Source organism: Lampetra fluviatilis, chromosome 22, assembly GCF_964198595.1.
Source record: "Lampetra fluviatilis chromosome 22, kcLamFluv1.1, whole genome shotgun sequence".
Lineage (NCBI taxonomy): Eukaryota > Metazoa > Chordata > Hyperoartia > Petromyzontiformes > Petromyzontidae > Lampetra > Lampetra fluviatilis.
The window spans coordinates 3,033,748-3,052,180 of NC_136296.1; the positions used below are offsets into that span (position 1 = coordinate 3,033,748).

Genomic DNA, 18,433 nt, shown 5'->3' on the forward strand with positions numbered 1-18,433 from the left:
ACTGTCCACAGGACAATTGCAATTAAATGACATAACATTTTAAACCGATATAGGGTGGTGACCATTGTACTCATTTGTAAACGGCCAGCAATGTGTGATGAAGCCAATAGCTCAGTGGGCTTCATTTGGTTAAAATGAAATAGTTTTATATTTAGTGATTGATCGTGTTTTTGCATTGTTTGTTGTTATAACGTTCTGACACCGTGCCTCTACTGGACATCATGGAAATAGAGCTCCATAGCTCATCGGTTTCCTCCGGTATAAATAAATATTCTGATTCTGATGTGACAGGCAATTGAAAGGTTAGCGTTATCATAAAGCAGTGGTTCTCAGCCAGGAGGTACGCGGACCCCTGAGGGTACGTGAGGTGATGTATAAATCTGTGAAATGTTATCGTGCGTGAGAGTCACTGGTGAATAATCATGTTGTATGAATCTGCCAATATATAATTACTACGATTATAATAAAATCCCCATGGTAACCTATAACGATATAAAATACCTTTCTAAACTAATTGATCGTAAACAATGCGGGCTTCCAAGAGTAACCGGCGAGCATGAACAAATTCATATTCTCTGGGTTTTTCGGGAAAGCTACGTAGATAGAAAAATAATACAATTTATACAATTATAACGATATGATGTTTCGATCGCAACACAATCAATCGTCATCAGGTGAAAAATATAGCGGGAGAGCTGCTGAGGCAGGAAAAATATATATATATATTTTCCTGCCTCAGCAGTTTTACCGAAAGACCCAAAGAATATTAATTCCTGCAGTCACGAAAACTTTAAGTCAAGACATGAACAAATTGTGTCACTCATGCGGAGCGTCCGTTGACTTTGTTTTTTATTCCCTTGCAGTTAACTGGCCAAAAAATGGACAATTGGTAAAAAATTTGACGTCATTCATACGTTGATTTCTCAGAACCATGTTGGGTCAGGCAAGGGGGTGGTGGGGGGTTATTCGGCTTAAACAAAATTCAACAAAGGAGGGTGCAATAGCCAACAAGAATGTTGAGAACCACAGTCGTAAAGAATTGCCACACCGTGTCTAACCGTGCGTGTGTTTGCCGCGCTACGAACCCGGAGACCCGAGTCCAATTCCCGCTCACGGCCAACACCTGTGCCGATTATCTGAACCGATCCTGGGCCTCCCTTAGGTCGACTCTATCTCAAACGAGTACCTAGGTGCGGTGTGTAGTAAACATCGCCGCTGGGCAGACAAAGGCGGCCGGGCGTGGTGCTGGCCACCCACCCCCCTCGTGTGCCGTGCCGGCCTTCACAGCTGCTGCTTCTTGCCCCCCAAACAGTCTGTTGAGGCTTCACGGGGGTGGGATCTTTGTCTCTGTTTGCCGTGCACAGCGTGCGAGTGCGGCGGGCGGCTCTGCGACGAGTCGACGGGCGGCTGCATCTGCCCGCAGCGCACGCTGCTGCCCGAGTGCACGCAGTGCGAGCCGCTCAGCTTCGGCTGCCACCCGCTTGTCGGCTGCGAGGAGTGCGCCTGCGCCGGCGAGGGGACGCTCAACCCGCAGCCCGCCAGCTGCGACTCGCAGACCGGGCAGTGCCGGTGAGAAATTGTCGAGGGGTGGGTGGGGGGAACCCAAGAAACGTAGAAACGAAACTGATGAGAAGCCCAAGAAACTGAGAGGATAAACCCAAGAAACGTAGAAAGAAACCCAAGAAGGTTCTAAAAAACCCACGAAACTGATAGAAGCCCAATAAATTAAGGAGAAACCCAAAGAACCCAGATAGAATCTCAAGAAATTGAGGAGAGAAACCCAAGAAACATAGAAAAGAAACCCCAGAAACTGAGAGGATAAACCCAAGAAACGCAGAAAGAAACCCAAGAACGTAAAAAAAAAACAAGAAACTGATCGGAGAAGCCCAATAAACTAAGGAGAAACCCAAGGAACCCAGATAGAAACGCAAGAAATTGAGAGGAGAAAGCCAATAAACTTGAGGAGAAACTCAAGAAACTGAGGAGAGAACCCCAAGACACGCAGAAAGAAACCCAAGAAACGTAGAAAAGAAACCCCAGAAACTGAGAGGATAAACCCAAGAAACGTAGAAAGAAACCCAGAAACCTAGGAGAAATCCAAGAAACGTCGAAATGAACGCAAGAAACGGAGAGAAACTCAAGAAACTAAAAACTAAACGCAAGAAACTGAGGAGAACCCCAAGAAACGTACAAATAAACCCAAGAAACTGAGAGGAGAAACCCAAGAAACGTGGAAAGCCGCAACCATCGTGTAAACCAACGGGTTAGGCCCCGCCACACGTGCCATCACGAGCCGCTCACCCCGAGCTCTCAATGCTCTGATACGTGTGCCATTGTCTTTGTGCTGTTCGACTTTTAGCGTTCCGTGGTCTGACACTGGTGACACGAGGCCATAAAGAATGCTGTCTCTGGTGTAGGCCAATCGGTTTCAAATACAATGCAACTGTTATCAGAGCATGTTTTTTGTTTGCACGTTCACCACAAGTGCTGTGTGTGGTTAATGCAGGCTTGATTCAGTGTAAAAAGGCTTCTATTTGGTGTTTGGACATCTTAACACCTGCTGTTTTATTGCCAGAAAGGGTCAAAACAATTCTTGTCACGATCCTGTGCAGAAGAATCCGAGCTTGCGCAATCGCCGTAGATCCTGTAGATGCCCCATGCGGGGTGCCAGTGCCGTAGGGTCCCCCACAAAACATCCTGCGCCCAGTTCCTGATAACACAAATCCCCAGTGGCAATTTGTATTTTAAAAAATCGCCTGTCCCTCACTTAGGTTGCCTCGGCATAAAGTGTATACCTGGTGCAGTGGTATTGTCTTTGTGGGTACTGACAACTGCCAACTGCGGTCACCCATCACGCGAACTCCTGACCGCGATTTTAACTTGGAACATTACAATTGTGAAGAAACCCAATGCATTAATCAATAACACTGCCTTTTGGCTGACCATCGACCAAAGATGGTCACCGCATCGTGCGCTCTCAGATGTGCTGCTGTGGCCATCTGGAACACTCTTCCGATATTACGAAGCCACTGGAGCTATGCACTTTTAAATCACCTAGATTGAAAACTCATTTCTTTAGAACTGTTTTCCTTCCCCCCTCCCCCCGCCCGACCTCTGATTAGCACAATTGGCTACGTTCGGTGCGAAAGACGTTCATCATACATACTGGGAAGACAGGCAGTCGGACGAATATGGTTTTTGCCACAGCATGCCCTCATGCTTCGCATCGACATTAATGGGTGCTCCCTAACAGCACCATCTTACGTCGCCTACAGCTGTAAGGCTGACGCTAACGTGGGGATTGCCGTGACGCCGTGTTCCCGTGCCCTCTCTGCCGCGCAGGTGCAAGGCCAACGTGTCTGGGCGGCAGTGCGACCAGTGCCTGCCCGGATTTTTCCAGTACCCGGACTGCCTGCCCTGCAACTGCGAACTGGCCGGGATCACTGAAGCCCAGTGTGACCCCTTCACCGGGCAGTGTCTGTGCAAGGTGCAGCCCCCCCACCTACACCCGGCCCCCCTCCACCAGCCCCCCGCACCCCCCCCCCTGCAGTCCAGTGTCTCATCATTACGGGGCGGATGGCACACAGTGGTAACGCTCGCGCCTCGCAGCAGGAAGCGCCTCGGTTTCATTCATTTTTGGCTCGGGGTGCCTTTCTGTTGTGGAGTTTCTGTGTTCTCCCACTGTTTGGCATGGATTTTCCTCTGCGTTCTTCAGTTGCATATCGTACCAACAAAAACACATACATTGTAACTGGTATTGGCCAAACGTCCCGTTGCTGAAAAAAAAAATCGGAAAATTGCTCAGCTGGGATTACACACGGCAACGTCGCCCAATACTTGGCAGGACCCTCCAGAAAACGGGCCTTGAGACTCGATGATAATTTCCTGGGTAAACAAGTAAAATTATAAAAATAATTGTAATACAAAGACAGATCCACTGTATAGCCTTAACAGACGGCATAAGCAAGTGCTGTTAGCGAGCACCTATGAAAGCCGGCACGGCACACAAGGGAGTGGGTGGCCAGCACCACGCCCATGGTGGCAATGCTTACACCCTGCACCATGTGCTCATCTGAGGCCGAGTCGACCTAGTGGAGGAGGGCCAGCACAGATGCAGATAACCATCACCGGTGTTGGCCGTGAGCGGGAATCGAACTCGGGGGGCCGGGTCCGTTGCGCACCGCACTACCCACGACACTACCGCTCCCCGCAAGAGCGATAGGCGCACACCCACAGACAGCTGGGAGTTCACGGGAGAGGAGCAGCACCTTCACGGCCGCTGTGTTGGGAGCCACCTCACCCCCGGTGACGTCTGTGTGCCGGCTCGCAGGAGAACGTGGAGGGCGGACGGTGCGAGCGGTGCCGGGCCGGCACCTTCTCCCTGAGTGCCGCAAACCCCAAGGGCTGCACCAGCTGCTTCTGTTTTGGCGTCACCGACCAGTGCCAGAGTTCTGTCCGGCGCTGGGAACCGGTAAGATAAATAAATAAATATATATCCTCCACGGTGCTCGCGGCTCTTGCTGTCCCGGTTGGGCTTGGGTTGACCCTGACATTATTGGCCTGTGACAACAACAGTGATGATGGTGATGATGATGACGATTCGTGTGGATTGGCTGCTGTTGTTGAGATGGCCGTGTGGTTGTTAAGTCGGCCAGTGTGACCTTGCGTTCGTTCGTGTGCGAGCACTGAGTGTCAACCGCCTCGTGAGTGTGGGTTTTCTCTGGATATTATGGCTTCTTCCCAAAAACGCCACTCGTGAATGGGATTGGCCAACCATTCCAATGCAGGTCCCCCCTTGAAAAAGGGTCTTGAGATCCAGTGAGTTTTTTTTCTGGATAAATAAAGGGCATTAGTATTGCTATTGAGTATTCTTGTGTGGCCATGTGTCCCTGTGTTGCTGTGGATTTTACAAGATGTTTGTTGAATGTGCTCTTGTGTCAATGTCACGGTAGTATGTGTGTCTCTGCAGTTATCAATTAAGTCCATCTGTGTTGGTATGAAGATGATGGAGATGGTTGGATCGTTATTGAGTGAGGCACGATGTCCACATGCTCCTCTGTGTGTGTAGGTGATGGAGAACGCTGGTTTGAGGTTGTCTCTGCTCGTGTGTGTCTGGGTGATGGATATTGGCATTGCCTTTGTGTGTAAAGGAGTTAGACATGGCTGGTTGGAGATTGGTTGTACCTGTGTTTATGTGGGAAGCGGTAGTGTAGTGGTTAGCACGCTGCTCTACGAACCCGGCCACCTGAGTTCGATTCCCGCTCAGGGTCAACACCAGTGACGATTATCTGAATTGGTCCTGGGCCTCCGCTAGGTCGACTCAGTTTCAAATGAGTACCTTTTTAGCTGTGTAAAAACATCGGCACTGGGGAGACAAAGGTGGTCGGGCGTGGTGATGGCCACCCACCCCCTGGTTTACCGTGCCGGCCTTCATAGGTGCACGCTAACAGAATTTGCCCCAACAGTCTGTTAAGGCTATACAGGGGATCTTTGTTTTTGTGTGTGAAGGTGATGGAGATAGGTGTTTGAGATTATCTGCAACCGTGTGTGTGTGTAGGTGATGGAGATGGCTGGTTGGAGATTGGTTGGAGGCCGACAGGGTCCCATCTTCGCCCACCTTGACCGGCACAGGAACCGCGCGACCGTGCGGGATTGGGAGCCGGAGTCCCCGCTTAACGAGGTCTACTGGGCGGCTCCTGCCTCCTATCTGGGTGACAAGGTACACGTGTGTGTGTGTGCATCTCGGTCATCTCGGTCAGTCGACCCGTGGCACCTGCTGGGTCTGCCCCGTGACCTGCTGCCAGCGGGCGTTTGACACTTCACGTGGCCTCAAGGTGCACTTGGCCTGGCACAAGCGTCGTGGTGACGTCACCGCCACTTAGTGGCGAATGGCGGTTGTTGTTGCAAGCACTTGCCTCAACAGTCTGTTAAGGGAATATGGGGGATCTTTGTCTTTGCATGTGTGTGCACATTAGAGTGTGTCTGTACATGTGCATGTATGTATGCATGTGTATGTGGAAGTGTAGTGGTTCGTGCGCTACGCTACGAACCCAACAACCCGAGGTTCGATTCCCGCTCACGGCCAACACCCAGTGATGATTATTTGAACCGGTCCTGGGCCTCCCCTAGGTCGACTCAGCCTCAAATGAGTACCTGGTGCAGTGTGTAAACATCGTTACTGGGGAGACAAAGGTGCTAGCCACCCACGCCCTCGTGTACTGTGCCGGCCTTCAGAGGTGATCGCTCACAGCACTTGCCCCCAACAGTCCGTTAAGGCTATGTGGGGTATTTTTGTCTACATACGAATGTGTGTATATGTTTGTTTGTGTGTTGCAGGTCCACTGGTATGGAGCCACCCTGAGCTATCAGATGAGCTGGGAGGGCCCCGTGGAGGTGCCCAGCGCAATATCACATGACCATCGCCCTCTACTGCTCCTATCGGTGAGAGCCATGATGCATTACCCCTGTTCGGTTAATAAATCACTGCCTCGTGTACTGTGGCGACCTTCTTCGGTGCTTGCTAACATGACTTGCCCTAACAGTTTATTCAGGCTATAGGGGGGTATCTTTGTCTTTTTCCCATAAGGCCTGGCGTTGCCTGTCAAATTGCCTTGTCCAATCGCCACTGAATCATATGGCCGATGCCCCATGTCGTGAACATCAACTCTGATATAAGTCGATGATAAAATCACATTTTTGAAACTGTGCGTGTGTGTTGGTTTGTCTGCGCCTGCCCCCCGACCACGCTCGCATCCGCGCGTCGGTGCGCGCGTGTGCGACACCAGGCGCCTCCCCCCCTAACACTGGCTGCTGTGTTCTACGCTCGCCCCCCGCCCCCCCTACCATCCCCTGCAGGGCAATGGCCTCACGCTGCTGCACATGGGGCAGGAGAGGCCTGGGCCAGACCAGACCAGCGAGGGCAACGTGCAGCTCGTGGAGGTGAACACCACCGACTCTCGGCATCAGCCGTCGTCACTCGACTAAACGCGCTGGCGTGCGAGGGCGTCAGAGCGTCTGCCTGCGAGGCTCGTGTCCGTGGGTGGCCCAGAGCCATCGTTGGGAATTCTCCAGTCTCGTTGTGCGCGAGCCAGTCTCTCCATACGGCAGCCCTTGTCGAATTCTGACAAAGTGGTACCTGTTTATATATTTTTAACTAGCTATTTTTTTTTATTGAATATTTTTGTTTTACCACGTGAGGCCCACTGAGCCATGTAGCTCTTTGACCAGGCCACAAATGATAGCTCAACGAAGTGGCTCATCATGTGAAAATGGGATGATGGTGATGATGTGCTGTGCGAAAAACCTCGAACCGGGATTTGAACTTGCGACTCTGCAGTAGTGGGTAACATACTCTGGTACAAGCACCTCCTCATAGCTTGGTAACAAATACGTAATTAATTAATTGTGCTACTAAATAGAAAGTAAATAAAGGCTCGTCATCTTTCTTTATCCTGGGTGCTCGGTTTAGCCTGTGCCGAACGTTGTGACGCACAGCTACGTGTAATCGAGTCACTTCGGTGGGGGTCAGCGGATCGCACAAAGATGGAGTCGTTAGACGCATTCCACACCCACCTGTACAGTTTGCTGGTCGTGTTGTAGTGCAGCAAGTGGTTTTTTTGATAGATCATCAATTGTTTCACAGAGGCTCAACTCTTAGGCTCCATCTGTCACAGCATAAGCACTGACCACTCATTGGGATACTGGGTCCCCGGTTTGGCACGGCTTCACGTGTAGCTGCCGTGACTCGCCACAACACATCCAGCAAGTTGGCACCATGGCGAAACATAAGATCTTCGGGCGGTGATGGCGGCGGCGATGCATTTGGCCCGTAATCCAGCGCTGTGGAGGCGAGGGGTTGGTGGATTGCCGCACAAATGTTGCGAAACTCCCTTCGTGTGGGCGGTCGAGGAGGAGCCGTACCCTGGCTCGCCAGGAGATGGCGGTAGTAGCAAAAATGTGGACTCCACCAGCTCCGTTTGTATGGGATAGAGTGGTTCTCCCTCGCACGACTGGGTTGTATCCAGGTGCTCCGGTTTTCTTCCACACGTAAACACTCATTAATTGGCCGACAACGCCTTCATATTGAGAGGACCGCAAAACTTGGGCAATTGTTGATGCCGGCTCATCGTGTGGTTGCCGTTCCTGCTTGCATGCCGACCCCTCCCGCCCACCGTTCCCAGGGGAACTTCGTGCACAGCAGCAGCGGGAGCCGCGGGGTGACACGCGAGGAGCTCGGGCTGGTGCTGGCCGGGCTGCAGGAGCTGCACGTGCGTGCGCTCGGGGTTCCCCCGTCGTACCCGCACGTCACGGCCGCCCTGCGCTCGCACGCCGGCTCCGTCTACGACTCGTCCGGCTCCGCGAGCGGCGGCCCGGCCTACGTGCTGCACGTGGGGCGTGTGCGCGTGGAGCCCGACGCAGCCCCCGTGGAGCAGTGCTTCTGTCCCAGCAGCTACCGCGGGGAATCGTGCCAGGTGCGTGCGTGTGTGTGTCGTCGATTCAAATAGAAGCCGGGGCTTTTAGTGTCGGGGTTTGCGCGCTGCGCTACGGACCCGGCGACCCGGTTTCGATTCCAGTTCACGGGCAACACCCAGTGACGATCATCAGAACCGGTTCCTGGGCCTCCTCCCACAGGTCGACTCAGCCTGAAATGAGTACCTGGTGCGGTGTGTAAACATTTCCGCTAGGGAGACAAAGGCAGCTGGGCATTGTGTTGACCACCCAGCCCCTTGTATGCCACGGTGGTCTTCATAGATGCTCACTAACAGCACTTGCCCCAGCTGTCTGTTTATGGCTTTATGGGGGACTTTTGTTGTAGACATGTGTGGATGTGTGGATGGATGAAGGCGTGGATGAGGGTCACATCCACGCGTTCATCGCATCCCGGCTCGGTTGTTGCACCACTCCCGTCTCCGGCTTTCCCAAATCCCTCGCCTCTACACTCCAGGTAACCCGAAACGACTCTGCCAGACTCCACATCCACACCGACAGGAGGGAACCACCACCCCCAGCACTCCAGTCCAAGCACTAGCTCCCAATCCATGCTGGGGTTCATGTCAAGGTTGCCCTCACTGTCATCACGATCTCCATGGACTCAACTCCTGCCTTACCGCTCCCTCTCATCTCACTCTACCACCTTCCGAGTGCTCTCCCACCTCTCCCTTCTCGTCTCTCTCCCCTCCGTGCGCTCGGTGCTCCAGCGACCACGGCTATTTGTTTAAGTCCCCTGACAAATCTACTCTCAATGGGTGTTGGCTCATTTTCTTCTGCTTCCCTCATTGCCTGGACCTCCCTTCTCCCCCCGCCATCCGTGCCCTTGATTCCCAGCCCGGACACAAAAGCCTCTCGTCCCCCCCCCCGCTCTGCCCTTTGACTGGCTGCAATCGCTGTGCAACACAAAAACACGCCCGCTGTTTCCGTACAGCGAGTCGTGAGATGCGGTTGCGTTTCGACGCTTTGTGAGTACGCACCGCATTGTATTGCGGTGCGTGCGTGTGTGTCTGTGCTGAATGGGGAGTGGTAGTGCAGCGGTTAGCACGCTGCGCTATCAACACCCAGTGATGATTATTTTAACCGGTCCTGGGCCTCCCCTAAGTCGACTCAGTCTCAAATGAGTACCTGGGCAATGTGTAAACATCGCTACTAGGGAGACAAAGGCTGTCGGGCGTGGTGCTTGCCACCCACCCTCTCGTGTTCCGTACCGGCCTTTATAGGTGCTCGCTAACAGCACTTGCCCCTACAGTCTGTTAAGGCTACACGGGGGATCTTTGTCTTTGTTGGGTTTTGCGCACTCCCACTCCTACGAACTCCGCGACCACAGTTCAATTCAGCGCCCCGTGGGGCATCTTCAGGAGTCGACTTGATTCCGCCCACAGACAGTCGTGCGTGGCGAGCGCTCCAGAGGAGGGGAAATTCTCAACGCGTTATCCCGTGGCCGGCTAACCACCCCCCCACCCCCCCTGGGATGACGAGGAGCAGAGGCGTCGCCCGCCGGGCTGCGTGAATGCCGCATCGCGACGCTGAAATCTCTGCCCCGCGAATGCCTCATTGAGTCTCGATGGCTCCCATGGGCCGACCCTGCGATGTCGCATTCCTCTCATTGCATGACTCGTGTGGTGGGCTCTCTGCATCGTGGAGACATAAGATGATGGTGATGCTACCACTACTGCTACTACACAAAGCGTATATTGTAATTATACACAACGCCTGTATTGTTTAAGCAACTGTGGAGAAAGTGGCCGGGTGGCTCAGAGGTCAGAGCGCCGAGCTGGGTTTGAGTTCCGGCAAGTCGCCTGTGAATTATAAACCGCGTTCTCAAGTATGTCTGTGCGTGTGTATGTTGAACTTACTTCCCACTGAATGTAATCAACCGTGCTAATCAGAGGCGTGGGGCCAACGAAAATAAAGTAAACACAATGAGCAGTTTAAAAGAAATTAGTTTTCAATCTAGATTATTTAAATGTGCATCGCTCCAGTGGCTTTCTCATATCGGAAGGAAGAGCGTTCCAGACGGCCGCAGAAGTGCATCTGAAAGAGTGCGATGCGGTGACCGTCTTTGTTCGATGGCCAGCCAAAAGCCGCTGCGAGGATGACCAGAGTTTGCGTGATGGTTTATGCTCCTGGACGAGATCAGCAAGGTGTTGTGGTTCACTTGTGACGAACACTTTGTGTGTAATGAGTGCGACCTCGTAATGTACTCATTCCGCAATGGGAAGCCAATGCAGGGAAGTCCATGGTCTCAGCCTGTTTCACCAATGACTGCCCACGGAATAATCCTTTAGGATTAGATTTGTTTCTACACACAGTGTGGTGTAAATTCCAGCTCTGAGAATGGAACACGTCAGTTCGATGCCACGCGACAAACATGTGGCAAGAGCCCGTGTGGAAATATTCTTTCTTTGTGGACCAGAGGTCACTGCAAGGGACCTCGGAGGTAGCTCTGTGATATCCGCTTCTGTGAGGCGCTCTCTTTTATACGAAGGGCTGCACTGCTGTGGTGAGAGGTCCGCGTGGGGTCCTCCGTCTCACGACCTGAGACAGCCGGGGAAAAAAACACATGGGAGGGAAACGAGAAAAACAATGTAACAAATGAAACTCACGTAGAACGGCGGACCCTGCAGGGCAAATGTTGTACCTCGACGAAGTAGCAGATTAGAATCTTGACCACATTTGTCCCATTTGAAAACTAAATCTGACTCAGAATCAGAATCTGTATTGACACTGGAGGAATCCAATGAGCTATAAAGCTCTTTATCACAGATGCTCAAAGCCAGAGCTTTTAATACACATTTTATATGTTTCTTTCAAAATTATGGCTTTCCAGACTGTGCACTACTTTTATGTTATGATGGGTTTTCTCGTCATTTTTATAGATTTGTTTTGCACAATGTTTTGATTTGGCCTTGAGCGGGGGTTATATTACATTTCAAATAAAACCTTAAAACCTTTTAAAAACAGAATTTATTACCGTACCTAATTTTTGTAGTTCTAAGCCGCCGGAGAAGGCTAATTCCAGCGCCCACGACCACACGTGTGGATAATCTGAACCAGGTCGAGTGAGACGCGTATGTTAACACAAGAACACCGGCCTGTCCCAATGGGATTCGCGGCCATAATAGAGCTATATCAGATTGGCCCCATGCCTGGAAATGTTCGTGTGCTGTATATTTATCTAACATCCTGCTGTGACAATTAACGCCTTCGTAGCAAAGGTGCAAAATTGTTTCACGAATTTGGAATGCTACTGAGGGACACATCGGCCAACTTAAGGGAAGGTGGTGAGGTAAGAGTTGCTACGTATATGAGGTGCAAAAAAATCGGGGGGGCCTATCAGGGGAAGAAGACTCTCTCGCAATACAGGGAGAGCCGCAGCTAAGTGGTGTAACGTTATTGAGCGGTGTGTTATTACACAAGTGATCAAAGGTCGTCCGTCATCTTGAGGTGGGGCCACGTCTTGGTATCGCTTAGGTCGTCGGGACTTTGAACTATTTCTCCGGACAGCCTCCTCAACGAGAGGAATAATTCCTGGGAGAACCAGGGAAACGTAGCGTGGAAAGCCGAGTTGTGGTCGGGGCTACAAAAGCGGTTAAAACCTACTGAGAACCTTGGAGCCAGCGAGTGAACTTCCTCTGCGTTTGGCCTTGACGGATGATTTGGTCGCATTGGGGAAGAGCCACTAGAGACCACTTGCAAGCGCCGGTAATTAAGCCGTGGCCTTGGCAAAAGGCTTTTATTCATCTTGCCGCGTTGTATTTTTTTACTTCGTGATTACATTACTTTGACCTCATAGTTTCTCACGGAATTCTCAAATGTTTGACTGAAGCTCAGATTTAGTTGTTTTTTTGACAGTTGCTGAGCACCGGGCACAAAAGGCTCTAAACGAGAGGTGGCCAGCAACAAGCTGCACTATCGAAGTGTTTAATCGATACGAGTTGACGCGTTGCTTGAAGCTTACTGCCACTAAAGCAAACGAACATCATTCGAAAAAAATTGAACATAATCTACTGGATTTATTTACGTTTGTATACAGCAAAGCCAACACGAATGTACCCATTCATGTCAGATCTCCAAAGCTAAGCAAACTTGAGCCTGGTTAGTACATTGGATGGGAGGCTGCCTGGGAATAACAGGTGCTGTAGGCTTGGGCTGCGAGGTGGTTAGGGGATGGTGGCAGAGATCTGTATTATAGAATCTGTCTGTGCAGCGCTTGAGTGTTCCTCCCTTGTGATGTTGGTCTTCTCTAGGCATTGCAGTTTTGTCCCACGTGACAAATTTAGTTTTAATGGGATTGACCAAACATCCCAATCCACGACCCCTCCTAAAAAATAATCTTCAAACCTGAAGCTCTCCTGGGTATATAAGGGGTATAATATATTTATTATACTTTATATAATTATCCTTAATCTGATGTGAATCAAACTACAACGAAATAAATGACTTTTCAAATGTGTTTATGCATTGCCAAGATAAATTAGACAGAGTCCTCTGTGGGAAATCAGCGATGGTCATCTTACAGATAGTCTGGCCCCTGCTGTGAGAATGTGGAATTTCCTGCAATAGCTCAGGGCGGTCAAAGGTATCCAAGTGTGGTTCCGGTCATACCATCCCCCCGCACGTACCGTGCTCCCATTCGCGAGTACGCTCACGCTAATGAAACTTGCCTCCATGGTCCTCTGAGGCTTAGTGGGAATCTACGTCTTTGCGATGAGGTGTTTACTAGCTCGCCTGGTATTTAGGAGGTTGTGGGATCGATCCCGATCCTGACGCCTGCTGTATATTTGGAGTTTGCGTGTTCTCCCGGAGGTCGCGTTGATTTTTCTCCGGGTCCTCCGGTTTTTTCCTCCTCTTTGAGAATCAACGTGCGTTGTACATTTCCACGCGACAAGCCACTTCGTTGAGCTATTTTTTGTGGCCAGGTCGCTTCTGGAAAACAGCTACACAGTTCAGTGGGCCTTGCCTGATACAATACAAATAGTTTAGCAGTTCGTATACACGGGTTCTTTGGGGGGTATCAGTAATGTGCACTAAAGCACGCACTCTTTCACTTTTCAAAATCATGTTTTGACAGGATTTCCCGTGCCGTGAGATGATATTGTGTTGCTTTGGGGGAATTGTTTTGGGCCACCTTACAAGTTGGTGCCAAATACAATCTCAGGAAACTGCCATCACTAAGTCAACACGCCCTATCACGAGACGGGATGGCAATAACAATGATAGAAAACAAATACCTTGACTCAACCCTTTTAAATATATCACAACCCTCCCATTGACTTATTGCCCTCTGTGTTGTCTGTGCAGTGCTATGGCAGGGCACACATTTGCAGTTGGTTCGTTTAAAGGTAGAATCTTATGCCCGCCGCACTGATCAGCATTGAGTGTTGTTGCTGAACTCCGTGCGGAGACTCCCATCCCATGGACATCGAGGTTCCAATATCCTGGCCCCCCAGCAGGATGCAGTTCAGCAGGGTGTGGACTGATATCATCTGTCTTCTCTGTACGGGATAGAGTGTTGCCCCCCTTGCATGTGTCGTGGGTTTTCTCCGGGTGGTCCGGTGCCCTGTCACGTGGGTAATAAACACGCGCTCATTGGCTGAAAACATCTTAGTAGATACAGGACAGCAGAGCAATAGTTTTGGTGCTGGCTCAAAGCCTGGCAGCCTTCCAGCTTGCCTGTGGTTCCTCGTGTTGAGATTCACTCAACACGAACCCAAATATTCACTCAATACAGATCCACAGATTCATTCAACACAGACTCGGAGATTTACTCAACACGTACCCAAATATTCACTCAACACAGACACAGAGATTCACTCAACACGAACTCAAATAATCACTCAACATGGACCCAGAGATTCACTCAATACGGACCCAGCGATTCACTCAACACGAACTCAAATATTCACTAAACATGGGCCCAGCGATTCACTAAACATGGACCCAGAGATTCACTAAACATGGGCCCATAGATTCACTCAACACAGAGATTCACTCAACACGAACTCAAATATTCACTCAACATGGACCCAGCGATTCACTCAACACAGAGATTCACTCACACGGACTCAGAGATTCACCCAAGACAGACCCAGAGATTTACCCAACACCGAAAGATTCACCCAACACAGACTCCAGCAAGCAGGCAAGCGGCGCGTGTTCCCTGCAAGCGGCGCGTGTTCCCTGCGAGCGTGCGCCCGCTCGGGCTGCCGTGTCTGTGCGGAGGCCACGGTGCCGTGAGAAACGGCTCCCGCCTCCGCACCGCGAATGTTGCTGTTTTCGGTAAGAGTAGGCACCCCGGCAGAGGGGCCTCCTGCTGTCATCCAGCGTAATGGGAGCCAGATGGGGGGTGCGTGGGACACCAGGGGGGAGGGGGGAAGGATTTAAGAGTGGGTGGTGGGCAACATTGGGGTGGGTGTTGAATTGGCGGATTTTTTTTATTGTTCGAATAAAATACGATTGAGAGGGAGACACGGCCAGACGGCAATCGTCTCTCGTCTCGTAGACATGTGGCTGGGTTGTACGCCAGGGCTGTCTGGGGGCCCAGAACCAGCCGTTTGCGATTTCACTCGCCACTGATGTGAGCCGGGAATCGAACCGAGGTCTCTGCGTTCGTAGCACGCTGTACTAGCCGCTGCGCTAACCACTGCGCCACCTGCTAGATAAATATATCCGCATATATACTTTGGCGAGCCACCGATCTGATGAGATGTGCAGTCCCTGTTGTTGCCAAAGAGAGTCGATGTTTGCGTAGGAACCGTGGGAAACGTGCGTAACGCTGGACAGTGAGGACTAACCGAACACGCGCAGGCAAGTGCAACCGTTGGGGTTTTGCGGCAGTCTTTGTGTGGCGATGCGGGGCCCTGATCAAAATGCCTTGCCCGCAGAATATTTACCAACTCCCGTGGGGCTACCGCTGCCGTCGACGCCGGCAGAAGTCCATTTACATCATTTTCACACGCAGAGCTTGCGACCAATGTCAAGATGCAAAATAGATTTTTTTTTTTTGGGGGGTTGGATAAATGCTTGTCATCCATCCGACACAGCCAACCAATTAATGACGAATCGACAACTGCCTGGTGATGCTGGTTGTAACTACCCGTGAAACGTCGTAACCAGTCCGTAGGACTCGTGTGTGGATCGCCCTCGAACAACACCGCCGGAGGTGCTGTTGGAGCAGTGAATAACTTGGAACGATTGTTCACCTCGTGAACAATCTCGTGAACAATCGTGGTGGCGAGATGTTAACTACCTCGCCTGGTATACAGGAGGGCGTGGGTTTGATACCGACCCAGCCGCCTGTATATTTGAAGTTTGCATGTTTTCCCCGTGGTCGTGCGGATTTTTTTGTCCGGGTCATCAGGTTATTCCCTCCACATTTAGAATCAACGTGTTTAGAGTGTTTGGCTGCCATAAATTTCCATCTCATTTGAGATATCTTCTGTGGCCAGGTCGCTTCTGAAAAAGAGCTACATAGCTCGGTGGGGCCTTACCTGGCGAAACAATAGAGGAACGGAACCGTTTGATGTTTTGTTTTGAAATCAAAGTCTAACTTTACATCGGCTGAACGTCAGCGCCATGCTCGGCCGTGTTTGTACGTCGTCAATGTTTTGACTTGATATCAACAAATCAGACTAAACAGTCTCGGCAACAAGCGGCGGAGCCAGGGCTCTTCCGGGCATTTCAACGGAGTATTTTTTCTGTTATTTTCCAAATGTGTTACCGGGTTCGGGTGCTCGCGATCGCGGAGCCGTCTCCCGCGCTCCACGGTTTGAGATTTGTGCTCCCAACGCAACGGCGGCGGGGGCGGCGTTCCCTCTGGGTGGAGGGAAAACGAAAACAAAGATGCCGGTTTTGGGTTGGCAGGCGCGGAGGGAGGCCTGGCGGGATCTGCTTGCCTGGCTGCAACCCCGCAATGGGCGCAGGCAGCTTGCAGCGGGGAGAGTGCTGGGCCTCAGTGTTGCGGAGGGAAAGGCCGGTGTGGGAAATGAACTTGCGGTCAGGCTCAAGGTGAATGCGAGAAAAGCTACGTGAGCTGTGTGCAACGTTCACAGGAGCCACCGGTGTGGGTTGTAACCCAGGGTCGTTACCGACGGAGGATTTGGATGAACATTATGAAAGCAATAGTGAGATCGGTGTTGCTTTTGGAGAACTCGACTTGATAATGAAAAATTCGTATTTTAGTTTTTATTTTACCAGGTGACCTATATAGCTCTTTTTTCAGAAGCAGTCTGGCCACAAATGATAGCTCAACGAAGTGGCTCATCACGTGGAAATGTATAGCAGCCAAATACTCTAATCGCACGTTTCTAAATGTGGAGAGAAAAACCGGAGGATTCCACGCGAACCGCAGGGGAAACACGCAAACTCCAAACATACAACAGGCATCAGGGTCGGGATCGGACCCACGACCTCCTGTATACCAGGCAAGGTAGTTAACATCTCCTAGCCACCGCGGTTTGTGAAGTGTGTATTAGCACAAGGATGGGAAACATAGAATACAAGTACAATAAGAGGGGGTTAACGTTTACAAAAGTGCATAAAACACGGAGGAGGCGCGTGCTTGGATTTGTGCAACGCGAGGATCGGAGAGCGTACATCATCCGGGGACATCACCATTGACTGTCAAGCAGCAAGGGCAGGAAGCATCTCCGAGGAAGAGGCTGCTGATGAAATGGCACCCGATAGAGGGAGAGAGGTCACCCTGAGGGGAAGGTCGTCGCGGTGGTGGAGCGACGAGGTCAGTTCACGAGCAAGGAGCCAGACGGATCAGGGCATTGCTGGACCGTGAACGATTATTTATGTATTTACTTACGGAAGGCAATGTGGGTAGATTAATTGACTCACAATGAGAAGATTCCGCGTTCAAATCTTGTTTGCGTTTTAACTCAGCGCTGCGTCCCTCTGCGCTTCCTCGGAAATGGCCATCGTTTGGAGATGCTGGCACCCGCTATAGGAATGTGGAATTTCCCCTTCTGGCCCCAGGGCCACCAACAGAGATGAGCACCACCCCTCAATGCTCATGAGCATGGAGGCATGGTGACCTAACTTGATTTATTGATGTTGGAAAGTCTCAGTTTGATGCACCATGGGCACCGTTGTGGCGAGATGTTAACTGCCTCGCCTGGTATACAGAAGGTCGTGGGTTTGATCCCGACCCCCGACGCCTGTATATTTCGACTTTGCATGTTCTCCCCGTGGTTCCGTGGATTTGTTGTCCGGGTCCTCTGGTTTTTCCCTCCAAATTTAGAATCGACATGCATTTATAGTATTTGGCTGCTATACATTTCCTCGTGATGAGCCACTTCGTTGATTGTGGCCAGGTCGCTTCAAAAAAATGGCTATACACCTGAAAAAAATATAGTTTTTAATAGTTTATCGTTTCAATCGTTCTCTAAGTGCAGCATTGCACGTGTGTGAGAGTGCATGAGAGGTTTTGCTGCAGTGGTCCGCACACTCTGCTGCCGTCGTGAGTGTGATTGCTGGGTCGCAGACATCACCAATGGAACCGCTTCCACCTGAACCAGGATTGTGCACCCCCCCAGGTCAACGCCGTCTAACATGAGCACCCAGTGCAGTGTGGTGAACATCATCATTCAGGTTATAAAGGCTGCAAGGCCTTTGTTATCGTGCTTGCCCTGCCACTCCCCTCGCGTGCTGTCCACCTTACTAGGTGCTCGCTAACATAACTCGCCCTCACGGTCTGTGAGGCATGTCCAACCGATTTTTATGCCTCGGTGTTACGGGAGTGGCCGCTGAAAGCTGGAGCGAATAGAACACAGCTGTTGCACCGCGCACACACCTCGAATTGTGGATGTTGTGGTTTTACTCCCCAACCAGGGGCGGTTTCTTCATTAGGGCGATTGGGCGACGCACCACCAATGTCATTCAACCACAGAGTCACGCTAGCCGTCACTGTGCCTCTGGATATAGTCCAATCAGC

At 51.1% G+C, this 18,433-nt stretch overlaps 1 protein-coding gene across 1 annotated transcript in view; it reads left to right on the top strand.

The window, feature by feature from the left end:
• Positions 1 to 18,433, top strand: part of LAMA5 (laminin subunit alpha 5) — a 202,859-nt gene that overhangs the window by 98,070 nt on the left and 86,356 nt on the right. Inside the window, exons 35-41 of the mRNA XM_078866275.1 lie at positions 1,365 to 1,569; positions 3,343 to 3,487; positions 4,331 to 4,471; positions 5,558 to 5,719; positions 6,337 to 6,441; positions 6,856 to 6,939; positions 8,181 to 8,471. Of these exons, the coding sequence (XP_078722401.1) occupies positions 1,365 to 1,569; positions 3,343 to 3,487; positions 4,331 to 4,471; positions 5,558 to 5,719; positions 6,337 to 6,441; positions 6,856 to 6,939; positions 8,181 to 8,471 (1,133 nt within the window). The remainder of the gene's footprint in view (positions 1 to 1,364; positions 1,570 to 3,342; positions 3,488 to 4,330; positions 4,472 to 5,557; positions 5,720 to 6,336; positions 6,442 to 6,855; positions 6,940 to 8,180; positions 8,472 to 18,433) is intronic.